This window comes from Passer montanus, unplaced genomic scaffold (genome assembly GCF_014805655.1).
Source record: "Passer montanus isolate IOZ18808 unplaced genomic scaffold, ASM1480565v1 scaffold167, whole genome shotgun sequence".
Lineage (NCBI taxonomy): Eukaryota > Metazoa > Chordata > Aves > Passeriformes > Passeridae > Passer > Passer montanus.
Window position 1 is genome coordinate 349,030 of NW_024363938.1, and position 27,068 is coordinate 376,097.

At 50.2% G+C, this 27,068-nt stretch overlaps 1 protein-coding gene across 1 annotated transcript in view; it reads left to right on the plus strand.

Moving 5' to 3' along the window:
* The first annotated feature begins 8,149 nt into the window (after nt 1-8,149).
* The window catches only part of PAPSS2 (3'-phosphoadenosine 5'-phosphosulfate synthase 2), a 29,322-nt gene continuing 10,403 nt past the window's right edge, over nt 8,150-27,068 (plus strand). Inside the window, exons 1-7 of the mRNA XM_039703681.1 lie at nt 8,150-8,270; nt 21,673-21,778; nt 23,159-23,394; nt 24,086-24,224; nt 24,488-24,606; nt 24,726-24,839; nt 25,487-25,598. Coding sequence (XP_039559615.1) covers nt 8,250-8,270; nt 21,673-21,778; nt 23,159-23,394; nt 24,086-24,224; nt 24,488-24,606; nt 24,726-24,839; nt 25,487-25,598 — 847 coding nt within the window. The 5' untranslated portion in view covers nt 8,150-8,249. The remainder of the gene's footprint in view (nt 8,271-21,672; nt 21,779-23,158; nt 23,395-24,085; nt 24,225-24,487; nt 24,607-24,725; nt 24,840-25,486; nt 25,599-27,068) is intronic.

The window sequence follows — 27,068 nt, forward strand, 5'->3', positions numbered from 1 at the left end:
AGAGCTTCCAGCATTCTCAGTTAGCAGAGTTACCATATGCAAATGGTGAGGCTTGGCATGTGTTCTGGAGCAGCTCTTGTGATACTGATCTTGTTTCAGTGTTGTTTTCCTCAACACCAGCAATTCTTCCCATTCCTTGGAGCACTTTTATTGGGAGAGGAGTTAAACACTTGACCTCTTTGCATCACACTTGCGCTGCTTGTGACTTTGATTTTCTTTTCCCCACATGGGAGGGGCTCATCTTGCTTCTTTTATTCCTTGTGCTGAAGCTATTCTTTTCTCCTCTTTGCTACTTTGATTTTGGTTTTACCCCGTGCCTATAAATATATTTCCTGGGCCACACTTGCACACACTGTTCAAGGTGAGGCTGAGCTGTTGACTTGAAAAGGAGTGAAATGATAATTCTTGTGAACTTTTCTAGGTTTTTATTTCACACTTCCCCCACATAAAATAACATCCCAAAGATGTCCTCTATGTATGATGTATTGCTCCTTCTTGCTATTAATTCTATTTCCTGCTCTCTGTGGATTTTGGTTGCCTAAAAATACTTCTAAAAATTGGAACAACTTTCTAATATTCATAAATGTGCAACATCCTGTATTTTTTAATTATGTTTGTTTGAAATGAATCATTGGTTTGTTAGAATAATATACAAAGGATGAGGTAGAGGGAATATTTTCAAACAATCAGATAGTTCTGCCCTAAGCACAGGGAGGTGTCTCTTGATCCTCTGTGATCCCACCTTTGTGCTGGATCAGCCAGGACAGAGTTGGCTTCCTGGGCTGCCAGGTCATGTCCAGCCTCTCACTCACCTATCAAATTAAAAAACCCAACCCCCTGAGCTGCAGTTCCTGGTTCCTGTGCCAGAAGGGACATGTGAAGTCCTCAGGGGTTTGGTTTGCAGCCTGTAATGTTCTACTCACCCTTTGTCTCCCTGTTGTGTCCTGGCAGAGTCACTGACCTGATCCCTCTGGAGATGCCACTTGCATCTCATTTCAGTCTTGACTGCCAGATCTGATAAGTTGGTCCCTCTCCATCTCTCCTCCTCACCTGACTTATTTCATGTTTGTGCTGGCTTGTTTCACTTCAGTTCTTTTGAACTTTTATGACCACCATTGTACTTGGTTTTCCACATGAGGTCCAACAAACAGTTTGCTGCTGGCAGGGAGATCTCCCTACCTTTTTTCTCAGGAAGGTTAATCATTAGGCCATTGAGGTTTTTATATTTATTTTGTTGGTCAGGGGCTCTTTTCTGTGGCCCTGTGGAGGTTTCGTGCTCTGGTTCCCATCTTCTGCTAGAGAACTTTCTCACCAGATGCCACAGGTCATGTCTTGCACATGGATTTGTGTAGAACAAATTTCATTTTTTGCTATATAAAGAGTGTTGCTAACTCCATGCTGCATTTCTCTGTTTGCCTGCATGCCTGCTGCTTTTATTACCCAGGACCTGCTTCCCCAGGGCCTCATGCTCCCTCATGCAGCCCTCTCAAGCATGAAGCATATGCAAAATCCTGCTGGGTCTTGGCCTTGCAGGAAAGCCTTTGGGGTTCAGATTTCATTTCCCATAACCCAGAATTACCAGGCTGTTCTTCAGCCCTCGTGGGCCTTGGTGTGGCAAAGAACAGCACATCTTTCCTCTGTAGGGGAATGCAGCTTGGCCCTGAGCCCACCAGTGAGGATATTTGGGTTTCCAGGGGTTGATTATCCTTGGGGATAATCAGGAGGATTCCCTTTTGCCTTTCTTCTCCTGGGTTTGAGGTCAGGTGAGATGGATCCTCCAGTGTTCCCATGGAGCAGCTCTCCCCTGTCTCCATCTGCATCTTTTCCAAGCAGAACTGGGAGCAAATCCTGCTCCCAGCATGCCAAGGCCTGACTGCCCTGTGTCCCTGCTCAGGCAGGAAAGAGCTGGTGACTCAAGGGGCTTCTTGATAGGTTCAGGTTCTTTCTTTTCTTCTCCTTTCCCCCCAGGAGGTGCTGCATGTGTTGATCAATCCAGCTTTGGGCACAGGGCTGGAGTTGGGTGTCAAAGCCAAATCTGGGGGCGTGCTTGGAACTTCCAGCTGGATGAGGCAAGACAGGGAGCAGCAGAGGTTCATGTGACCTACTTGTTCATCTCTCACACACAGCCTGCAGAGCACAGACCTGGGAAGTGAGGAATTCTTTCCATCCTGCACAGAAATGGAGAGCTTTCAGGAGCTTTGAACTCTGTCATGGTTGTTGGGCCACTTTGCCCAGAGCAGCTGTGGCTGCCCCTGGATCCCTGGCAGAGCCCAAGGCCAGGCTGGACAGGGCTTGGAGCAGCCTGGGACAGTGGAAGGTGTCCCTGCCCCATGGGTTTTAAGGTCCCTCCAACCTTGGCTGTTCTATGAAAATCAGTGTTTGAATAAAGCACCCAACACCTGTCACAAACAGTGAATATCACCCTGATTTTTTAAAGCTTATCACCTCTACCTAAGACTGGCTTTTCTATGCAAGTGGTAGAAAGGCTTCTCTGGATTATTCTAAAAATAGCAAAATTGAGATTGAGTTTAGCAAAGCAGGAGAAGTTTCCCTTCACATGGTTTTCCTGTGAGAAACCACGAGAAACCTTTTTTTTAGTTGGTGGCAGCACACATCTGTCATGGTTGACAGCTTGTCTGGAAATCTGTGTGATGAATCCCACTAGGGAATGGCACAGGGGGGAAAGTGCTACAATCCAATAGTGTATTGCAGATCCTAAATCTGCTTGTGCACAGGAGTGAAAACGTGAGGACTGTGGGGTTTTCCCTGTGCTGCCTGGAAAAGTGCTTGGTGCTGCTGCTCCAAGTGCCTGGAGATGGAGGGAGTGACAGGTGGGAGCTGCTGTCACAGCTGGCTGCTTTGTAAAAGGATTAGGGTGAAATTAGACTTAAAAATGTGACAGGAGCTGACTTCCCTACCTGTCTGGGCTTGTCCAGCTCCAACACTGCCTGGCCCTAGAGAGGCTGGGGTTTGAATTGGCCCTTCCTTAACTGATTCTGCTTCAATCACCACTGTCCTGCTGGCACTTTTAGCCAGCCTAGTATCTCTGTAGATATCTTTGGCCTTTTTTTTTACCAGCCTGCTTTTGGAAGAAGACATACATGGCTTCTAATCTGACTTCCTGAGTTCCCAGGTTACTGTAAGGGACAGTGAGTCTGAAAAAAAATTTCAGGAGCTGGTTTTTTTATTCTGGTATTGTAAAAGGAATGAGGTAGAGATACGGGTCAAAGTCTGTGATAGGGATAAGAAATCACATAGGGCAAAGGCAACAGGCCTGTAGTAGATAATTTTACTCAATAAATAAATATCTTTACTGCAATATGACACACCACAAAAGGATAAGGATCCTTGTTTTGCTTCCAAGCAAAGATACCTGTAAAATCAATATTACCTTCCTTGTAGAGTGTTGTCCAGGCCCTAGTAGGGATATATATTTTATATCTCGGAGCTGTGGTGTGCAATCAGAGAGCATGAGATCTGTCTGCAAGTGGATTGCTCTGGGTTCTGTGGGACTGGCAAGGAAACCTTGAAGGCACTACAGGTTTATAGACAGGCAAAGGGAAAATAGAAGTATTAATATAAAAAAAAAGAGAAATAACTAAAAATAGGTGAGTGAGAAAAATCAAGGACCCCTGTCAGAACTTAGTTGACAGATGTGGTGGGCAGAAGCTGATGCCCAGCAACTGCCCTGCCCAGGAGGCACAAGTTCTTCCCTGGGCAGTGCCCAGCCCTGAGCACATTGCCCACACAGCCTGGGGGCTCTCCTCCCTGGGGCTGTGGCAGAGCGGTGTGCACACCATGCTGTGCCCTGTGCTCTGGGATGGCCCTGCTGGAGCAGGGAGGTGACACCAGCTGCCCACTCAGCTCCCCCAGCTACCTGGGATCCTGTGCTGAGCAGTGCTTGGAGAACAGGACACGTTTGTACCCACCCTAAAAATGAAAGTGACAGAAGCAGCTGTGGGATTGATTATTCTGCATTTTACCATTTCCCTCATGATTATGGGGATTTGATCTGTGTGGGATACCATCCCCAAGGCAGGACCAGTTGCACTGGGATCCTCCAGAACTGTCAGTGCAGCCCAGAGGCTGTGTGGGCAAGCAAGATCCTGCTGGGGAGCAGGAGTGCTTGTGTCACTGGGGCGTTAAAAACCTGGCCTGGGTTGTTTAAAGTGAGCTCTGCAGCACTAGGAGAAGACCCAGGTAGGTGCAGAGCTTGTACCTGCCTTGGGCTCCTCTCTCCCATTGTGAAATCCTGGCAAACTGGTTTGGGACTCAGTTTCTGGCTGTGGCAGTCCCCAACAGCAGTGGGTGTTGCCAGTGCTGGAGGCTTTAGTGGCTGATTTCTTGTCACTTCTGGAGCTCTTGTTCTCTCAACCAGCTTTCTGAAAGCTGGGGATGATCCCAACTGTGTGTTTGAATTATGGAACAAGGAAAGGAAAAACGTTTCCTGTTCTCATTAGAGTCCTGATTGCTGACTCCAGGAGGTAATGCCCTAACCTGGGATCTCTGGTGCTTCCAGCAATCTGTACTTGGCTTTCATAGCTTATTTCTGATTTGACATTTCACAAGTGAGGCTTTAGGGCTGCAGATCCACCCTTGACTTGTACACAGAATTCAACCCCCTTTGTGGAAAGGGTGAAAGGTGAGGTGGATAAGCTGGAAGTGCTTGTTGGGGCAGTTCAGTATCTGTGGTATCTCTGCAGGCTGAGGAGTTCCATGTGTTCAGTTGGGGAATATTCAGATTTCAAAGGTACCTAATGCACTGGGGACAGGATGAGCAGAGTTTGTCCCATTCCCAGCGACTGCAGGCTGCTCTCTTAACTGGGCGACAGCTTCCCCTGGCACTTTAAAAAACAAAGCCAGAGAATCTGAGAAGAAATGGTGCTGAAGGCAACAACTGTGTCTCCATCACTAGAAAAACTAAGCAAGGCACTGAACCTGGATCTGCAGGTTCCCTGGTGCTAGGAAAGCAGATTAACAAGAGCAGAGGCAGCAGCAGTGGAGTAGCTTGAGTGCAGGGAGTAGTGGAGTGCTTTTCCACCTAGCAGTCATCAAATCAGGGAATTCCTGCAAGCATTTCAGAGCACAGTTGTGCAACTTCAGAGACAGTGACCTTCCCCCTGTGTCTTCCCTGTGGGAGAGCTCTGCCAGGCACAGCCCTCTCCTTCCAGGGCATTGCCCAGAGGCTGCAGCACTTCTGGGGCTGGCATCTCAGAGCAGAAGGGACGTGGCCTCTTCATTTCCACCTTGTAGGTGGCAGAAGGTGCTGGTGAAGCTATCCCACTGGTCGTGGCCAGCTTGGAAACCTTGACGTGAATGTTGGTGCTTTGGGGCAATTTCTTGGGTAATGCTGGGACTGGAATTTGGGCTGAGAAGGTGATTTGGAATGGGGAAGAAGGATGGAGCAAATGCCTCACAAGCAGCTGCTTGCTGGGCCTGTTTGGGGGAGTTTATATAGATTCTGCTCTCTGTTAGTGTAGCAGCTTGCACAATGGGCTCCTGAGAGAGTTTTCTCCAGGGATTTATTGTTTCTTTGAGATCGGGGTGTCAGGGCAGTGCAGACTTTGTGGGAAAATGCTGAATCCCAGTGCACAAGGGCAGGACTTCCTTTTGTCCTTCCCAGTAAGGAGAGGGATCCCAGTTTACTCCTGTAAACAGAGTGAGAATCCCCACAAATAAAAATATTCCCTGTAATCATAAAATCACTGAATGGTTTGAGTGGAAAGAGATCTTAAAGCTCATCCAATTCCACCCTGTGCCATGGGCAGGGACACCTTCCACTGTCCTGGGTGGCTCCAAGCCCCATCCAGCCCAGCCTTGGGCACTGCCAGGGATCCAGGGGCAGTTCCTTCTTGCTTTCCCTGGCTGCATGAGCCTGAAGCTCTTGTTCAATAGTCCAAGAAGTTCTTTGATGAAAATTGTCACTAATTTGTGTGTCCCTTGAGGTAAGCAACTAGATTTTTTTTTCTTGGTTTCTGATTGTTTCATCAGTTACTTCCTTGAAAAGCCCCATACAAAATAAAATTTGTGACAATATCCAAATATATTTGGTTGTTATAACTTAATGTAATGAAATTTCACACCATTCTCTCCATTGTGCTTGGGAAAAATAAGTGAAAAATAGGTGAAAAACCCTTGGATCTCTTATACACAAAGTATTATTTGCTCCAATTCTCAGGAAGGTGATGAGCAGTCAGTTTAATTCCTAGAAGGGAAATAACTTTGATGAAGTTAGAAGTGAAGAATGATGCAACAAATGGAGATAATGTTGACTCATTTTCTGTCTCACTGATAGGTATCTAGGGGAAACATGGAGGTGTTACATGCTCTGGATGCTAATTTTTCTGTTACATTGTAACACTTGTTTTCTGTCTTTCCCTTTCTACAGCTCACTTTTAATGAAAAACAAAATGTTTTCCTTCAAAAATGCCCTCTCTAGAACCAGTTACGTGTCAGGCCAGGGGGGTTTAGAGTGGTTTGTTGTTACAGAAGCCCCTCTTTGTGCCTCTTCTTCTTCACAGTCCCCTTGGTGCTGCTCCTTGTTCTTCAGTAAATGTGTTTCCCTGCTGGCCTTGGTCTGTTGGGCTTCTTTTCCACCCTTCTGCTTTCCTGAAGGTTCAGAAAGGCAAGGTATTTCACAAAGATGTGAATTTAAGTGTACCAGAATGGACTTTCCCAATGGATATTGTATTCAGCCTTCTTTCCCTGTTCATCCAACCTCGCTGTGTTGTTTCTATGGCAGAAATTTAATCTGCCCTTAATTGAGAAAAACAATATGAGGAAAAGCAAGGAATGAGCAACGCTCAAAAGCAACCCCGGTACTGTTTAGCTGAGTTAATCCCAAATGTAATGCCATGGGTTTAACTGGAATTACACTGGGGATTAGTTCAGCTGATAGCTGATCATGCTCTAATAGCTGCCTGCCTTTGGGAATTGGTTGAGCAGGTGCTGCTGCCTCCTTCCAGCCCCATTCCTTCACGTCCAAGTTTTCCCACAGGGGGACCTGTTCTTCCTGCAGCAAGACCTCATTCCTCAAATCCCTTTTATCCCCCATTCCTCAATTCCCATTTATCCCTTCACTGCTCCCTTGGGGTTTCTGCTTTTCTGTTTTAAGACTTCATCAGGAGAATGAACCTTGGGGAGCATTGCAAAATCTCAACACCTTTCTCCTTTTCCTTCAAGGGGCTTCACTCAGGACTCAGGGCATCAATGACTTCAAACTCTGCTGGAATGAAGGACAGAGATGAAACAGGAATATTTTATGGACTGCTGGTGATCATGTGCTGTAGAGTTAAAGTAGGCTCAGCATGTTGGTCCTGGAGGGAGCATTTGCTCTTGCAGGCACCATGAGAAGTGAGGTATCTCCTCCTAGAGGAGAGGCAGCACAGTTGGCACAGCCATCCTTGTGGCCCTGGGATGGATCCATGGATGGGCATGGAGCAGGAGGCAGTGGTCCAGGAGGACTAGAGCCATGTATGGAGCAGGAGGCAGTGGTCCAGGAGGACAAGAGCCATGTATGGAGCAGGAGGCAGTGGTCCAGGAGGACAAGAGCCATGCTGGATGGCACCATTCACCCTCAGATGCAGAATTACTCACCCACCAGGATCTTCCTTTCTCTGTCCCTGGCTCATGGGCCATCCCAGGGTTGTACTGTGGTTTCTCCTCCACCAGGGCATTGCCTCTCCTTTCCTGTTTCAGCAGAGTTCAGGGACCTGAGCTTTTCCAGCAGTGGAAAACGGAGGATTGGGGGCAGAGCTGTCAGTCACAGGGTTTCTCTCCCCCTCACCTTCTGCACTTTGTTTGCTGGGAGGCTCCTCTGTGTTTCCTTTCAACTTTTTTTTTGCATTTTGGCCAAACCCTCAGGGACCAGCCCTCCAGCACTGTTTATTTTAAACATCATTTTTATCACCATCATCCTCCTCGGGAGGTGCTTTCTCCCTCAGCAGCGTTGCGTGGGCTGCTGTTCCCCTCCCTCTCCTCTCCCTGGCCGTGGCAGCAGAGCCCCAAGCGCTTCATTTGGCCGCTTTTCCGCGGGCGGCTCTGCCGGAGCTCCGTGCCCGCGGCCCCGGGGGGCTGAGCGCCGCTGCCCGCGGCCCGGAGCGCCCTGCCCGCTTCCCCCGGGGGCCGGGCCGGAGGAGGCGGCGGCGGGGGCGGGCGCAGGCCGAGAGGGGCCGGCCCAGGGCCGCGCTACGTGTCCCGCAGCGCTTATAGCCCCGGCCCGGCGGGCCCGCCGCAGCAGCAGCAGCACCATGTCGAGCAGCGAGCATACGGTAGGGACGCGGGCGGTCCCCCACATCCCCCGGATCCCTGCGGGTCCCCGCTGATCCCTGTCCCTCTCCTGCGCTGGGATCCGGCAGCGCTCGGGAGCTCGCCAGCCCATCCATCACTCCGGGCGGCGGGGATGGATGGGCGCCCCGAGCATCCTCCGCATCCCGCGGGTCCCCTCCGGCACGGCCGGAGGTGCGGGCAGCGCTTGCCTCGCCCCTGGGTTTTTGGCTGTCCCCTGCCGCGGTCCCAGCGGGAGAAGGAGCTGGCGAGGCGCTCGCCGCCACCCTCCCAGCATCGCTTCAGAACACGCGCGGCAGAGCGAAGGAATCACATGTAAAGTTCAGTGAGAAATTAAACTTGCAAATCGCAGCCGCGGCCAGACATCGCGTTCCGCTTGCCGGCTGCCCTTCCCTCCTCCTTGGGTCTGGGTCCCTCTGGCTGCGCGTACGTTTTCCAGGTTTTAAATCAGAACCAGAAGAAATCTTGACGTAAGTCTTTCGGGTTGCTTTCTGCTGGTTGATTCTTTTTTTTTTCTTTTTTTTTTTTTTACCCCTAAGTTTGCCATAAACTTTTCCGATGGATTTGATGCATTTTGGAGACAGTAGTAATCTGTCCGGGGAGGAATGCTCCCAAACCCACACGGCACAAAGCGCGCCTGTGCAGCGGGGCGTTCTTGGAAACGCAAAAACCTGTGGTTTAGGGATTATTTCAGGCAGGGGAGGTGCGAGCCGTGAGCTGTGTATGGGAGTTCTGTTTATTGCTGTGACAGGAGAGAGGTATTGCTGAACTTCCAGCATAATCCCTCTCCTTTGCCTCCACCCTGAGCTGGAAAAATGACCTTTATAAGCGAGTTTGTGGCTGACCTTTGTGCCGTGGCTGTCAAAACAGATGCTATCAGCTTGACAGTTGTAGGCGGATTTTTGTGTGCTTATCTGCCAGGTATCCCATGGAGTGAGAAAAGGCGTGATTTCGCTAATTACAAGAGGTTTGGTGATGTCCCATTAGTGATCTTCCCGTCCCGTGCCAGGAAGATGTGGTTGCACAGAGTGTAAAGGAAGTTCTCTCTCCAAACTGCAACCTCAGCATCCTCTTGGTTTCAACCATCTCCAGTTTATATCAAAGGCCTGGATAAGGAATTTCACTTTGTTCAGGGTCCTTTGACCTTTTTTTTTTGTGCCCACACACCATTTGTTGTGACACTTTTTGTAGCTGCAACAGCCAGAGGTGTTCCATTTTAAAATGAAGACACAGTAGTTTATCCTGTTGAGATCCCTATTGATACAGCAGTAGGATCATCCTTCTGCTGCCCCTTCTTATTCCCCATTCTTCGTTCTCCCAGTAACACGAATCCTTGTTATTCCTAAAAATCCTTGTTGCTGCTAAAACCTCAGTTTTATCACAGTTTCTTTGTCCCACAGACCAGGTTTTGTGAGGCTGGATGGTGCCAGCTTTATTCACTGGCTGAGGGGACATCAGAGCTGGGTTTTGCAGGTGATGTTGATCAGCTGTCGGTTTTGGAAAAGCACAGCAGTGCCAGCTATTGTGAGATGGACCACTGTGTTACTTGACAGTGCTCCTCATTTTGCAAATTGAATGACTAGAAGCCCAGGACTTAAATCCTAAATTCAGCATGAATGCTCTGTGGAGTTTGAATCTGGATTGAGGGTGTTTTAATTGCACACCTATTTATTAATTGTTAGTATGGTAAGGTGTAAAGAAGAAACTTTTTTTTTTGGCTTCTGCGTGTGCTGTCCTTAGAAATGAACATGACATCTTAATTCTGCCTTGTGTGAGGACCAGAGTCTTGGTGTGCAGGAATCCCTCTTTGGCTGGCTAATATGGAAACGCTTTGTGCTCTCCTCATTTCTGCTCACGCCACTGCAAGAGGCATGAAGTCCTCTACGTGTCAGGCAGTGCATTTATTGACAGAAAAGCATTTATTCCTGGCCAGTTTCAGGACTGACTTTTCGGGCAGCTCTGTAATGATGACCTTAGAGCCTCAATGTCCCTCCTGTGTGCCTCGGTGGCAAACCCCGCTCTCAGGAGCAAGCACACGGTGAAGGGAGCACAGTGAGGGAGGTGCAGCTGTGGGCCTGCCCTTGTTCATTGTGTGGGCTCTTGCACAGCGAGGCTTTCAGGGCTGAGGGCTTCTCTGAGCTCTGTGGAAAGAGCAGCTCCTTCTCCCCACACACACCTGCGGTGCCGCCGGTATTTCCGCAGCGGCGTTTTCCTGACGGCCAGGAGGACACAGATGGTGCACTGTGCTCCAGAGAAGCTTGCCACGGAGCCCAGAGCCACATCCCTGCCCTGGCAGGGTCACTGCCTGCGTGGCTTGGTGTCCCCAGGGCTGTGTGGAAAGTGCAGCTCAGCACATCTCACGGGATGGAGGCATTGGGAGTCCTGTCCCCGGCCAGTGAAGTTTGTCTTCGGGTGCCCTTGCAGGTGCTTGGGGAGATCCAGTACTGAAACTGCCTTTTTCAGAAGTGTTTCAGCTTTGTCACCTGCCTGGTCTGGCAGCAGCATCTCCAGGAGTCTGGCTGGTGTGGCATCCCTGGCTTGCAGTGGGATGTGCTTCTGCAGCCCGGAGGGTCACAGAGCTGGAACTTCTGCTGGCTCACTTGTGTTTGTGTAGGGCTTATGTGCAAATGATGTGGGCTTATTTAAATTTATTTAAAGACGAGCAACAAACCCACGAGATCAAATCAACCCTGAGGAAAGAGGTTTAGTTTCTTTGCCTAAAAACTACTCTCATGTTGAAAAAACCAGAGCTGCAGGGCAGAGTTCAGATGGACTCACTGATACCCCAGGCAGAGCAGGCACATGTGTACATCTCCATCTATTTAATTACCAAGCAACATGAAAGAAAAAGCTTATTAAAACACCCAAACCGTGCATTCATCACTCTTACACTTACTCTTAACTGTTGCCTTGAACATAAAGAGCATAACAACTTGGAAGATGTTTCTTTTCAAAGCAGTTCTGAGTAGCTCATCGCAGTGACACTGCCTGGGGGACAGGGCAGCAAAGCCCTGATTTCAGAGAGTCAGCGTGGCTTGCTCTGCACTGAGTCACTCCATAAAAAGTGAGTTTTCTCAAACTCATGTTTTCTGCAGCGAGTCACAAGCTGCTTGTTCTTACAGCATGATTTATTCTGTGGAACACAGTGCCCAGCTCATTGCACCGTGACATCCAAAGTGATTGTTTCCCAGCTGCTCATTGCATGCTTGGGATTTCTTGGTTTATTTTCTATTATTTTGTTTGCTTTATATCTCTTTTCTTCAAAGACCATGGAAAGGTGAGGTGATTAACTTCTGTTGCTTTGTTAATTACAACTTTCTCCCTTTTCTTCCAATTTCTTCACTATTAGAAAGTTCCCTTTCCAGTCTCTTGCTGTTTCATTCACTTGGGCTGCCAGTGTACCAGACCAGTGGTTAATAACCACACTCTCCTCTGTAAGAGCAGGCAGGTTCAATTTGGGGGATTTCAGGGAAGAAAAGTAAGGAAAAGTTGCAGGTTCTTAAAAATTTATGCCTTCTCCTTTCCATGCCTAAGCCCTCCAGGGGCTGAGGAATTCAATAACCATCTTGGTGTGATCTGAGCACCTCTGCTGGTGGTGGTTGGAGTGGTGCTGCCATCCCACACTACCCAGACATGTGCACTGCAGCTGCAGATTAGATTTAGGCCACAGAGATTTTGTTTTTCTGGAGGGTTTTCAAGACAAACGCTGGCATATTTGCCTTTTTTTTTAATTATTATTCTTCTGACTGGGCTGATGTTGATCCTGGAGTGTGCCTTTAGGAATGAAAAGCCCTTGCCTATCTGAAACCAGGTGTTTTAGATAAACTCACAGCTGTACATGCCCCCAAAAGATAAGTGGCATGTAGGGCCTGTGTGAATGCTTGAACCTGTACTTTGGTCACACTGCTGGTACACTTTGCTTCTCAAAAATCCATTAAGAAAAAGGCTGTGTAATTCAGGTTGCCATTTATGAATTTGCTGTTATCGTGAGCGGGGTGTCACAGCTGAAGGGAGTGAGAAATAGCTCTTTAATGGGTTCACAGCTTAATCATTTCCAAGTGAAAATTTACACAGAGTGTATCATTAACAAAAGGAGGGATGCAAAAAAGCCCTGGCTGCGCGTCATGCCACGGGATGCTGGGAAGGTGGGATTTGCCTGTGGGGCTGGTAGTTCCTTGCTAGCACTGCCTCCTGTTCCTCCCAGAGTGGTCTTTGCTCACAGCTTGGCTCAGTTACAGCTCCATGTGTCAAAAGCTTTGTCTGCTGAGTGGGTGCCAAAATGTGCTTGGAGAGCAGAGCTTGAGGAAGGAGTTGTTTTACACAGATTTGATTTGATTTTCTGTTAGCTGCAGCACTTTGTGGGTTGTTGAGATGAGCTTTTTCTGTGCATTGCTGGAAAACAACCATCTGCACCTACATTTCCAAGACTTTCTGACCTGGAGGTCTTCGTGGCCTCTCTGGCAGAACAAAATGTTTTCTTCGGTATCAAACTGTATTTTAGCTTCCCATTGTGGTGCAAAAAGCGTGCTTGGGTGGGAGGTCATTTTTCAGGCCAGCCCTGCCCTTCTGATGGGAAGATCATTAGGTTGTGTTGCCAGTGAGCGTGGGGAGAGGGGGGAAAAGTCATTTTAGAGGAGGGTTTTTTACAGGGCTGCTGTGGGGGTCTGAGCTGGGCATCTGCCTCTGGGCATGATGAGCAACGGGCAGCTCACTGCAGCCCTGGAAATGCTCATTGCGTCTCTGGAAAGCTGATCTGAGACCCTGGGGATGGATGTGAGGGGTGCGGAGCTCTCAGAGGTGCAGCCTGAAGTCCAGGGGAGCTGCTCTTCAAACAAATGTCATTTTTATGTCTTAAATGTTGTGGGAGCTGAAGTCTTCATCTGCTGCTGGTCTTATTCACCACTACCCTTCTGTGGCTGTAAAACTGGGGGTGATGCCACCCTAGGAGAGATGCTGGGAGTTTGCGTGAACTTTTGAGGGACCAACTAACAATAATCTCCAAGGAAAATCTGGAACTGTCCTTGGACCAGCCTTTGAGCAGTGTGGAATGACCAAGGGCTGTGCCTGCACCTGCTTTAGGGTGGGGTAGGGGAATGCTGAGCAGCCACTCCTTCAGGAAGAGTCCAACATTTCTGGTGCTGGCTTAGGCCAGGGTCTAGGTAACCCTGTATGCATTCACACATTAAAAAACTATCTTGTAGGGCTCAGATACACAGGGAGATGGGGGAGGAAAACTTCATCCTCCCGAAGTCCTCAACCTGCACTTGTCTCCTGCAACTGGTTTTGTAGAGAAGCACATTCAGTGGTACAGCAGTGAAAACTGCCCTGTCTTCATCCAGCAGGAATTGTGAGGGGACTGAGGAGGTGCTGAATGAGGGGAAGGGCTGGCTCTGTCTTCATCCAGCAGGAATTGTGAGGGGACTGAGGAGGTGCTGAGTGAGGGGAAAATCTGGCTCTGTCATTCCCAGTGGCAGCCAGGAAAGAGTTTATGGCTGGGACACCAGTGCATTGTCCCCCTTTCCACTGATTTACAACCTGAGATAGCAGAGGCTGTGCCTTTCCTTCTGATAGTCCTTGATGAACTTTCCTTCCATGAATTCATCATAATGGTTTTTTCCAGCCTAGTGAACTTCTGGCCCGCCAGGCAAAGTTCCCCCATTTAACCGTGTCCTGTGTGGTGCTTCTGGCTGAGTTCCCCTGAGCTCCTTCTTGCTGCTGCTTTTGCACTTTGAAAACCCTAAAAAAGGTGCTGAAGTGGACAGAGGTGTCCTGTGGCCTGCTGGTGACCATTGACCACTGCAAAGTCAGGCACATGGGGCACAGGAGACCGGGTTCAAGGCTGGACACCCAGCCTGAGGCAGGGAGAGGCACCCTGTGGCCTCGCCCTGAGAGCCCACCAGCCTGGGCTGGAGTCCAGCTTTTCCCTTCCTTCAGGCTGCAGAGGAGAAGCCTCACAGAAGAATGAGTTCTTTTACAGAATCACAGAACCCCTGAGGCTGGAAAATCCATGCCAGCCCATGGAGTCCCCCCCGTGCCCAGTGCCCACCTTGTCCCCAGCCCAGAGCACTGAGTGCCACCTCCAGCCCTTCCTGGCACACCTGCAGGGATGGGCACTGCAAAGCTCCCTGGGCAGCCCCTGCCAAGGCCTGAGCACCCTTTCCATGCAGAAATTCCTGCTGCTGTCCAAGCTGAGCCTCCCCTGGCCCAGCCTGAGGCCCTTTCCCCTTCTCCTGTCCCTGTTCCCTGGCAGCACAGCCCTACCCCCCCTGGCTGTCCCCTCCTGGCAGGGAGTTGTGCAGAGCCACAAGGTCCCCCCTGAGCCTCCTTTGCTCCAGGCTCAGCCCCTTCCCAGCTCCCTCAGCCCCTCCTGGGGCTCCAGCCCCTTCCCAGCTCCGTTCCCTTCCCTGGAGTCAGAAATAGATGCATTTTAAAACCTGATGAAGCTGCTTGGAACACAGATCCTCTGTAGCTCCTGCTGCTTGTGAAACCACTGGAACTTCTCTAAGGACTAAGGATTTGTTTCCTGAGAGGGATATGTTGGGCATGGTAAAAGTATCTTATCCCCATATGATTGTGACCTGTTCTCAGGTTTAGGGTGCCTGTCCTGCCACAGCAGGAGGTGGGACAAGTACATTTACCATAGAGAACCACTACCCACAAATTAAATTCCTGGATCTCATATTCAGGGGAAAAAAATTATTTACATGTGGATACAGTTCCTAGCTGGAAATCTTTTTGATACTGAAGTTAATGTGTAGTCAGAATCTGTACCTTTGCCCTCTTTTCCTCTTGTTCCTGCAATCTGAGGGACTGATACTCAGTTTCCCATTTCTGTAGCCAGATCTTTTTCTCCAGGAGAAGGTAGAGAAGCAGGACCGTGTGTTCTGGGTGTTTTCCTGGCAGGCATCAAACCAAGGCAAGTTCTTCTGCAATGTCAAACCCATTGTTTGCAAAAGGAGCAGGGGCCCAGCTGCTCAGGTGGGTTCAGCTGGGGGAGATAATTTAGCAGAACTGCTCTGAATATTAAAACTTTGGGTCACCATGGAGGGGTTTTGTGTTTAAATTGTTCTTTTTGTCAGTGCCTGACAAAATGCTTTGTTTGTTAAATATTTTTTGTCCCTGCAGCTGTCCCTTGAGATTTCAGGAATGAAAACGGGGAGATTGTTTTTAGAACATCTGCCCTGGCCTTACAAGTTTATCCCAAAAATGTAGGAGCACAGGATGAGTCAGTAGCTTTTCTGCATCGAGGAAATGAGAGTAGTGACATCACTTCATTCCAAGATAAGGGAACGCCTGAGCTGGGAGCCCTCAGAGAGGCAGATTTCAGTCCCAGTTGCTGATTTGGACTCACAGTGTAGAAATCAGCATCTGATTTGGGAAGTTACTGGAACATGAGCCTGATTTTTGTTGATTTTCTTCTCTTTTTTTGTGTGCCAGTGTTGTATAAGACTTGATTGTGACAACCCAAGCTGTGTGAATTTATGCCAAGAGGAAAATATTTGAGCTGCCATCAGCAAATAAGGTCTTGCTAAGAGCTCAGAAATTCTTGTGGCTTAAGAAAACACGGCTTCAGCTTAACAGCAGCTTGAAAATCTTGTGTTAGTGAGGTTTGGCATCTGCAGCTGTCTGTCTCCAGGCTGAAAGGCTGCTTGTTTTGGGGCACTGGGATGGCTCTGCTGCTCTCCTTAAGGTTTTCTTTCCTGGCAGGGCCCCGGGGGCGATGCCAAAGGAACAGGCAGCGAATGCCAAGGAGAGACTGAGCTGCTGGGCTTCATTCAGAGCACGGGGTGGAGAGAGGGATCCCAGCCCAGCATCCTGCCTGGAACTGGGAGTGCTGGCAGCCCCTGAGCCTTGGCAGGGCCGGGGTGACACGGCAGTGTCACTGCCCAGCTCGGTCTGGAGAGAAAACACAAAGAGAAAACCACCTTCCTGCTCACCTCCAGGTGCTGGGAAAGGAGACTCAGCCCGTGGGCAGGGAACAGGGGGACACCAGCACGGGAGCAGTGGGGACAGCAGGAAGGTCGTGGCAGAGCAGGGACACCAGTATGGGAGCAGGAAGGTGGTGGCAGTGGGGACATCAGTATGGGAGCAGGAAGGTGGTGGCATAGCAGGGTCATCAACATAGGAGAAGGAAGGTGGTGGCACAGCAGGGACAATAGCATGGGAGCAGGAAGGTGGTGGCACAGCTGGGGACACCAGGGAGGTGGTGGCACACCAGGGACAATATCATGGGAGCAGGAAGGTGGTGGCACAGGAGGGAGGCAGTGGTACAGCAAAGACACCAGTATGGGAGCAAGAACGTGGTGGCATAGCAGGGTCACCAACATGGGAGCAGGAAGGTGGTGGCACAGCAGGGACACTGGGAAGGTGGTGGCACAGTGGGGACACCAATATGGGAGCAGGGAGGTGGTGGCACAGCAGGGACAATAGCATGGCAGCAGTACAAAAGGTGCTTGCAGGGTCCCACTTCCCCATCTGGGCCTGCATCCTGAGGGGTTAAGCAGGGTAAAAAAAATTTCCAGGGTAACTCCTCCTTGCTGGGGTTTTCCCTGGGGAAAGAATGGGGCTGGGTTGGAAGCATTTTCTGCCTGAGTGCAGTAAATGAATATTTGGGGAAAGTCCATAGGTTTTGGGTTACAAGAGCTAAGCTGGAGTGTAAGAGATGCCAAGGTTTCTCCATTGTTCTTCAATATGATTGTAATCAAATCTCTGCTTCCACAAACAAAACCCCCCTTTTCCTCTCTTCCTCCTTTTCTTTGGAGTATCAGTTTTGCTCTTCTTCAGCAAATGACTCTTTTACAGGAGGTTTTTTTCCTCTGGTTGCTCATGGATAGAGTATCACCCTTTTGCCACAGCAGCCCCGGTAAAAGAAAATAATTTTTAAGGAAAATTTTGAAAAATGTAATTTTTATACATCAAACCCAACTGGTAGGAAAAGATATTTAATTTTTTTTTTTTTTCAGTATGCTGGCAGGAGTTGGGAGGGTTTTTTGAATGATGGGATAGCTCACTCTCCTGAGGCTTAGGGAAGTGTTTGACTTCAAACTCAGAATCACAGAATCTCCTGGGCTGGAAGGCACCCACCAGGATCATCAAGTCCAATCCCTGGCCCTGCACAGGACACCCCAATAATCCCTCCTTGTGCTTGATCCCACTGCTTGCCTGTGAAAGTGAAGGCTTGCTTGATCATTCTATCATTTTAAAAGCCCATTCTACCATTTGCAAAGAGGATCAGCTGAAAACATTTCAAAAGCCTCTGTTTTTATTTAGCTCTAATTATTCCTTCCCGCAGACGTGTCCAGGCTGCGGTACCGAAATAGGGCGTGTGTGAAACGCTTGACTGGAAAAAAATGAATCATATTCCTGGTGCTGTGAGCTTGCCCTATAAATAAAAAGGCAGCTGGGGGAGTCCTGACCCTGCCCTGGCTGTTGGGTCAGGGTTTCCCTGGGGCTGCCAGCTGGATGCTGGTGCTGAGTGAGCGCGGCGCTGCTCAGCCTCGCCGCCAGCCGCGATTTCGGGAGCCAGTCCCTCTCCAGAGCCGGATGCTGCTGCAGCTCCTGGACAGCTTCCAGACCCGTGTCTGTGCCAGCTGCAGCAGGCAGGGGTGAATTGAGGGCACCATAAGGACACAGGTTTGGATCTGATGGGCCAGCGTGGCTTTCTATTGCTCTTCTCCTTCTGTAGCATCACGGAGCTCTGCCTTCTCTGGGTGGCTGAGCAAGGGTGCTGTGTGCACTCGGGATCTCTCAAATGTCCTGCTCAGCTCCCGTCTGTCCTTCATTTCCACCCCTCAGCTGTGGAACGTGGCACTTGCAGTTGGTTGTTGCCACGTTCCCATGCAGCCATGGAGGTGCTGGTTGAAGAACTGGGGATGTGGAGGCAGGAGGAGGTGCTGCCCTAAGGACCAGAGTTTATACTTGAAATCCTAGTGGGAGATGGCAAAATGTCCATGCAATTTGTTGGGACAACCCTAAACCTAAAAGGGCAACAGAGCTGGGGAGGGGTTTTGATGAGGAGCAGCTGAGGGAGCTGGGAAGGGGCTGAGCCTGGAGCAAAGGAGGCTCAGGGGGGACCTTGTGGCTCTGCACAATTCCCTGCCAGGAGGGGGACGAGCAGGGCTCAGGCTGTGCTCCCAGGGAACAGGGACAGGAGGAGAGAAAACAGCCCCAAGTTGTGCCAGGGAGGCTTAGATTGGATATTAGGAAACTTTTTTCGTGGAAAGGGTCGTAGAACATTGGAATGGGCTGCTCAGGGAAGTGGTGAAATCACCATCCGTGGAAGTGTTCAAAAAACATGTGGATATGGCCCTTGAGGACATGGTTTAGCAGTGAACACAGTGGTGGTGCTGAGTTGGTTGTTGGACTTGATGATTTTAAAGGTCTTTCCCAGCCTTAACACCTCCATAAGTGTATGATTATAAATGTTTCTTGTCTGGTGCATTTTCTATGAAATGTGCAGTGGTTCTGCTCCCAACAAGCGTCAGTGATGTCTGGGAGAGGCTCCACAGACCTCGTGCTTTTAATGTCAGATGAGAAGAGAAGATGCTCTGTGATAAGATCTCCTTGAGTAGTCACACGTAATTTCTGTGGGCAAGCACAGCTACTCCCTTGCAGGGCCAATTACTTCAGGAAGAGCTGAGGTCACTTTTTGGGATGTTGTGAATTGAGCAATGGTGGCTCTCAGAGCAGAGGACACTGATGGTTCCTGATTTCCAGCAAGACTGCTCTCTCTGAGGCCACATCTCAGGAAAAGCCTCGTGCCTCTGGCTGCAAGCTTTCACACAGCAGGGCAGCATCTTGTGGAAAGCTTCTTCCCTTTGGAAACTAAGCCTTGACAGACCCTTGACAGGCAGCTCAGTCAAGCCTGATCCTAAAGACAGCCAAGATCTTGGTGTCCCCCTGTTTGCCAGCCTCATGGAAGGGCTCAGTAGGAGGGGAGGCCAAAAGCAGAGTTAGGGTTTGGTTTCTTGGTCTGCTGCAGCCTCAGCCCAAGGCTTGGAGCGACGTGTTTGTTTTTTTTCTCATTTCCTGGATGAGGTAAGGCAGGGTGGGCTGAGCACTGAGCTCATCCAGACAGGGCCAACCAGCAGATTTCCAAGGAGTGGGGAGAGCGTGGCAGTGTCATCTTCAGCCATCTGTCTGGCAGGGGATGCACGGCCCTTCTTTGGAGATGCTGCTGGGACATTTGTTGCCTTGTTTGGAGCTGAATTATAAGTCAGAAGTTCCTCTCCCAAACCTCGTTTCCTTGACCCAAACTATTCCAAGACATGCTTACCAGTGCCCTAAATTGTCCCTGCTTTAGGGCCCAACGTCCAGGTGTTGATGTTGTGATGACGATTGGATTATCTATTTAAACATGTTTGATTTGCAATGACAGGGTTAAAACCCCGAGAATCAAATCAGCAGGACAGCTCTGCATCTGATTAAACCCCATCCCCTGCTCCTCTCTGCCTCCCAGCCATCTTGCTCTTCCTAGGCAAAATCTCTCTAGGATTTGCTCTCAGGCCATTAATGACCAGTTTTCCTGGTGCCTTCACTCCTTTCCACCACACTCCAGCTCTGGCTTCCCAAACCATTCCTAGCTGGTGGATGATGAGGTGGGAAGTTGGTCTTTCCCATTCCCATCTAAGCAAGCTCCCAGCCCATCCACTTGCTCAGGGTTGGGAAGAGTTTCCTGGGAAGTTTATGAAGAAAGCAGAAAAATCTGAGGGATTTGGTACCATCTGGAGCTCCCGGCAGGTGGGAGAGGTGTGACAGTTGCTGAATTGCAAAAATGCCCTCAGTGGTGCTTTCCCAAGCTCCCAAAGGTGCCAGTGTGCAAAATAACAGCTCTGAGATGCTCACACAGCGCAGATTTATGGCACAGCACCCTGTAGTTAGAACAATCTCCTTACATCAGCCGTGTAGGAATGTGCCAGGTCCTGCATCTTCCCGAGGCACGGACGTTATCATGGCTCATCGCCTGTGGGACACAGCCTGAACTCCTGGGGATGGGAGAAAATGATTCTATGGTGGTGCTGTCTCGCCTTTGAGAGCTCAAAATGTTCAAACTTTTGACAACCCCCCACAAAAAAAAGCCCACAAAAAGCAACAAAACAGAACAAACCACAGAAACCAAGTCTTGAGCTATTTATCTTTTTTTTTCTCTGAGACACAGGATGTTTAGCATTCACTCACCTTTTCGGGGGCAGGTCTAGAAATATTTTGGGTTTTTTATAGAAGCACAGACTGGTTTATGTTGGAAGGGACTTTAAGCCATCCAGTTCCACCTCCTGCCATGGGCAGGGACACTTTCCACTATCCCAGGCTGCTCCAAGTCCTGTCCAAGCTGGCCTTGGACACTTCCAGGGATCCAGGGGCAGCCACAGCTTCTCTGGGCACCACTTCCCAACCTCACAGGGAGGGATTTCTTCTGTACAACTGACCTGAATTTCCCCTCTTTCAGCCTGAACCCATTCCCCTTGTCCTGTCACTCTGATGAACAGGACAGAGTTCTATTCATCAGAGTCCTTTCCACCTTCCCATAGGCTCCCTCAGATACTGGGAAGTTCTGTGAGGTCTCCATGCAACCTTCACTTCCCTGGATATGTAGCCAGGATATATTTATATCCTTGTTCTTTCCCTTGCATGCCTCAGTTGGGAACATCATCCTCACAATGAACAAGGTCTTGTGGATATTTCATGTGGAGCATTCCTTGTGGAGGTGCTGTTGCTGGAGCTGCAGGGCACAGCCAGGCTGTTTCACCTGCAGCCCTGCAGACACTCTGGGGTCAGCAAGGTTAGGAACCACCAGAATTAGGAAGCACCAAAATTCAGGCCTCTGGCTCAGCATTGTGCTGGGGAATGCACATGGACACATCAGGGGATGTTTCTTCTGCCTCCCATCCCATGGGTGCCCAGCTTGGGCTGCTCCTGCCCCAGCTGCAGTTCTCATGTTACACAGCCAGCAAATTAGCACCTGAAGTCACTGTTGTTTTGCAAGTCTGATTAAAGTAATAGTTGAGGCTGTCTGTGTTTGAAACTGTTGAGAAGGCAGGGAGGGTGTCTCTGCCCAGGCTCTGTGTCCTGCCTGCCCGCAGGGGGATCACTCACCTGGCAGTGCAGCAAAGACAGTCACCTTATCCCTTCTCCCTGCTGGCACAAAGGCATCACCACCAGAAACACCCTGAGCAGAGGCAGAGAGCCTCCAAAAAATGAGTCTGTGCTGCTGAGACAGAAATCCAACTCACACCAAAGCACCAGAGTTCATCGTGTGAACCACCACACCATGCTACCTCATTAATGGATTTGCATTTCTCTCCCATCTGTTTGTCCCAGCAGAGATTTCCTTTTGCTCTGAGAGCAGCAAAGGTAACAGAAGCGCTTTGTTCTGCTCTGTTTTCTCAGGGAGCCACCAACGTGGTTTACCAAGCCCACCATGTCAGCAGGAGTAAGAGAGGACAAGTTGTCGGCACCAGGGGAGGATTCCGAGGCTGCACGGTTTGGCTCACAGGTATTTTTGTCAGGGTGTGAAAGCGTGGCCTCACCTCTGAAACTCCATGAGTGTGGCTGGCAGGTGGGGATTTGGGATCTGCAGGAAACGTCAGCGTTCCCTGCGAGCCGGGAATTGCGAAACATCCCCACGTGGGAAGCGCAGACACGCGATGCTGGCGCAGCAAGATGTTCTCCCTGGCAGCTGCTGCCCATAACTAATGTTTTTATGGATTTCCCAGCTGCTCTCAGGCTCCTTTGAACATGTCAGAGGCCCTCGGGGTAGCACTTGTTGTTCCCAAGTGTGTAGCTGAGGAAGCCTTGGCTCCAATCCAGCCAGTCTTTGGCAGTGGAACGCACCCGGCGTTGTCCAAAACGCGGATGTTTTCATTCAGGAGCGGTGGGAAGTTTACTGGGACCTGTAGGTCTGCTGTGTTTGAGGCAGCACGAGGCAGTCACCTTGTCTGGAGAATAAACACTCCCAGCCACAGAGTCACGCTGGAAGCAATCCTTTGCGTCTGTTTTATTGCCCTTCTTTTCTGCCTTGAAGTATAAACTCATTGTTTGGGGATTAGGTGCTGTCAGAAATGATAATTGCATTTCTCGTTTCTAATATTTAGACAAGTCTGTCTTTTGCCAGTTGTCCAGTTGTTCCTTTGCTTGTTAAATATTGGCATTTTCTTTGGCTGCTGGAGGATGTTGAAGGATGTGCTTGGAAGGATTTGTAAAGCCATTCTGATTTGCCTCCCTGTCACCTTAGGTTGGAGCTGCTGGATTAAAGCATGTTTCTGTTCTCCTCCTCAATTTTGAAGTGCCCAATCTGCTTTTATATAGTTTCTGAAGCCAAAAGCTCAACCCAAGGCAATTTCTTTCCTTTTTTGAGTATTACTAAAAAATCTTGTGTCTGAAAGGTTTGAGCTCACTGGCTGATGATTATTCTTTGGAATACACCCCTAGAGAAGAAGGTGATGGGGGCCCTTTGCTGCTGGAGTCTGTCCCACTCCACGTGGTTACAGCAAGAGCCTCTCCTTGGGTTCAGAATGGCAGAGCAGCTGGCTCTTGGCAGTGGGAGCAGGGGGAGGAAGAGGAAGATGAGGAGAGACCTCGAAGAAGCAGCATCCTTTCAAACCTCCCCTGCTTCCTGGCACCCAGCAAGACTCACTGCTGGGTTAGACCCCTCCAGAGGTTGGGCTGTAGATGCTTTTATCAGGGCATTAATGCTACCCCTTCAACAATAAGGGTTGAAAAGGTGAAGGTTCGTCCTTCATCTGTGAAGGACGAATCCAACTTCCTTTAGGAAGGAATGAGGGAGGGAACTTCAGACAGGAGTTTGGCCGCTGGTGTCGCTCGTTTTCACTCTCTTGACCTCAAACCTGACCCCTCACCCTTCTGCCTTCCCTAGGCCTTTCTGGAGCTGGCAAGACAACCATTGGCTTTGCTCTGGAAGAGTACCTGGTGGCTCATGGCATCCCCTGCTACTCCCTGGATGGTGACAACGTCAGGCACGGCTTGAACAAGAACCTGGGCTTCTCGGCCCAGGACCGCGAGGAGAACATCCGGCGCATCGCCGAGGTGGCGCGGCTCTTCGCCGACGCGGGGCTCGTCTGCATCACCAGCTTCATCTCCCCCTTCACCAAGGTGAGTGTGTGAGGATCCCAGGGGTCCTGCTGTCTGCTCAGCTTCATCCCAGACGATGAAGATGGTTTGTGGAGAGGGTTTCCTAAAGGCACCGTCAGTTGCCGCTGACACGCAACCGCGCGCAGTCGGTGTTTGGAGGGCAGTGGCCTCGCCGGATAAATTCAGTGCTGCACATTAATGAAAAGCTAAGAGGAGTTTAAGATCTCCCTGCTATTAACTCCTCAGAGGCAGAAAGGAGTCACAGCAGCCTGACCTAGACCTCTCACTGGTCTTTTGGAAAAAGATTTGACTGCGATTTTCACTTCCGTAGCCACTGTTATCAGGCCAATGCAAGCAGTTCCTTTTTTCGTAGAATCAAGGAATCACTGAGGTTGGAAAAGACCTCTGAGATCATCAGGTCTGACCGTTTTCACATAGGGCAGATAATTATTCACAATCTAAAGTTCTGCTGTCCTGCCTAACGAAAAGATCTTGAGGTTTTGCATGGGAAAAGATGAAAACAGGTCAAAGTTGTAGATTTTTACAATTTTTTTTAAAGTGTCTTTAAAGAAAAGGAGGGAAGTGAGATGAAAACCCCTTATTAGAATTAGTGTACATTGAATAAATCTAAAGAGAGATTAATTTACTTGTATCAAAATCCAGGGAGGCCTTTTTGCTGCAATTCAGATTTTCCCCATCTTTCTTCCAACAGGATCGTCTAAACGCACGGAAAATTCACGAGGCAGCTGGACTTCCTTTCTTTGAAATCTTTGTAGATGCTCCTCTAAACATTTGTGAAAGCAGAGATGTGAAGGGCCTGTACAAAAAGGCAAGAGCTGGAGAGATCAAAGGTATGGAGGAATGAGATCTTATTTTGCCTTTTGCTTTCCAAAGCTTTGGATGCCTTGTCCTGGCAGTGCCACAATAGGGGTGGGTGTCTAAAGGCCCTTTGTAGTGCACAAGAGGATCCTGCTCCCCTAATCTTACTGTCACAAGTGTCACTTGTTCTACCCAGCATGGTTGAATGCCCCCTGGTTGTTTGTATAGTGTTCTTGTCTCCAAGGCACTGATTATTCTATTAAATAAGTTTAATTTGGGGGTTAATTGCCCGTAGGATTCACGGGGATTGACTCAGAGTACGAGAAACCCGAAGCTCCTGAACTGGTGCTGAAAACAAACATTACATCGGTGTCTGAGTGCATCCAGCAGGTCGTGGAGCTCCTCCAGGCACAGGTGGGTCACTTTGATGTCACCATCACTGGCAGCTTTGGAACCCTGCTTTGGGACACTGCCTTTTTGGTGTGCCTGTAACAAACAGCGTGTTACAAGCGCTGCCTGTCTCTGTCTTTCAGAACATCGTGCCCCAAGGCTCAGTCAAGGATGTTCTGGAGCTCTTTGTGCCTGAGGATAAACTCAGCAGTGTCCGGGCTGAGGCAGAGAAGCTGCCAGCACTGGAGATCACTAAGGTACTGTCACACACAGCTTCTGACACTACTTAGCTGCTCCAAGGGTGGAAGCTTCCAGGAGGATGTTGCCAGAGGGGCCTGTGTTCTTCTGATGGCCCTGACCTTTTCTGGCTGTGGTTTATGGTGAGCTGAGGGGGGAGCCTGATCCTCAGCCATTTTCTGTCCCCTCTGTGCTGCAGGGTGTCAGTCCCCTCTGCTGTGTTCACACAGCCCCACAGTTCAAGCTGCCAGAGGGGGCAGGGTTTGGTGGGATATTGGGAGGCCCTGGCACAGGCACAGGGTGCCCAAAGCAACTGTGGCTGTCCCTGGATCCCTGGTAGTGCCCAAGGCCAGGCTGGACAGGGCTTGGAGCAGCCTGGGACAGTGGGAGGTGTCCCTGCCCATGGCAGGGGGTGGGTTGGATGGGCTTTAAGGTCCCTCCCAACCCAAACCATTCTGGGATTCTAAGCTGAGGAAGTGTGTGAGTCTGGCTTAAAAAGCCTCAGGCTACATCCCCCATGTCTTTCTCCTGGTTATGAATGTCCTGTATTTGAAGCAAAACAAAATGAAAATGCTGTTTCAGCAGAAGGGAAGGAAAAGCAACCTCTGAGCGTGACTTGGTGACAGGAGTGTGACAGGAGTGTGACCCCTTTGGGTTTGTTTTGCAGCTGGATCTGCAGTGGGTGCAGGTGCTGAGCGAAGGCTGGGCCACTCCCCTCACAGGATTCATGCGGGAGGCAGAGTACCTGCAAGTGCTGCACTTTGGCACCCTGCTCAACGGTATGGATCCCCGTGTCCTCCCCTCCTGCCTTGTGGCACACACCAGGGCTCCTGAAGGTGGCCAGGGTCACCCTGCTGTGGCCACAGCCCTGGCATCTCTCGTGGTGCTGCTCAATCCTTCAGGGAGTTGTTGCGAGGCTCTTGTCGAGCTTGGCTGTACCAGGGTGAAAACAGAGATGCAAACCCAAGGCCAAGGAAGCAGGGAGGCTGCCAGGCTCAGCTGGAAGTGGGAGGAGAAGGCAGCTGCTTCTTGGAAACCTAGTTTTGCCCCCCACCCCATTTTGCCCCCCACCCCATTTCCCTGCTTCTTCAGCACGTTAGCTTGAAGCAAATCTGGTTTATCCGTGCATTAGCAGCCTGCCAGAGGTGGTGCTTCATCCTTGGAAGAGGCAAAGAGGGCTCAGGTGATGCCTTCCACAGCTGAGACTGGGGCACAGATGTTTCCACCCCGTTTCTCAGCTGTGGATGCTGTTGCTGTGACTTCACCTGCTCACATTGGGGTTTGTAGACCTGGCAGTGATCTCTGCCTTCAGGGATCTGGGTGAGCAAGTCCCTTTGAGCCTTGCATGCCTTCTAGACTACCCTGTGGTCCCACAGGGCAGAGATTTGCTGCTGTTGCTCAGATTTGGGCACGGTGCAGCAGAGGCAAAGCTCAGCACTGCTCACTTTGCACTGTGGGAGTGTCTGTGTGTGTGGGGGCCCTGCTCCCAGACACGCCATAGCCTTTCACCTCCTGCCCAGTGTGCAAACAGCATTCAGAAGCACATGTCCCTGTTATCTGAGCCTCCCCTGTGGTCTTTGAGCTGCCTGTTGTGCCTGGGGAGGTCGCAGAGTGCCCTGGGGTGGCCACGTTGCTCCAGAGCCCCGTACTTTGTGCTGGAGGCTCATCCCAGAGCATACCTGGGTTTGGGGTGCCCCCCCAGACCTGCCAGCATCCCTGAGCACATCTCCTCTGAGCTCTGTGGGCAGATGCTCAGGGTTTGGAGAGCTCTGTGGGGAGCAGGGATGAAGGCCAGGAGAGAGAGCAGCTTTGCAGGGGGATGAGCTCTCCAGAGCAAGGTCTGGGTGGCAGAGGGCAGCAGCATCTGGAGATCCTGTCTCCATGGGGGTCTCCAAACTCAGCACTGGTGTGCTCACGCCCTCAGGGTGACATCTGAGTGGGAAAGAGAACAGCAGGTGCTCCTGGAGAAGCTCTGGGAAGTGGTGGAGGGCTCCACCTCACGGTGCTGAGGCCAGGGGTGGCACTGCCAAGGAGAGGCTTGAGCCTGCTCTTCCCAGAGCCTTGTGCCCTGGGCTGGCTGATGGTTTGGGCAGCTCCCGTGGCTTTTTGGGGACACTTGTTCAAGCAGCAAATCCCCCCTGGATGCCCCAGCAGGTGGGTGATGTGCTCTGTGTAGGGCCACCAGGAGGGGTGGACCTGCAGCAGCGCACCAGCAGCCCGTGACTCTGTCAGAGGGGTGACAGTGACAG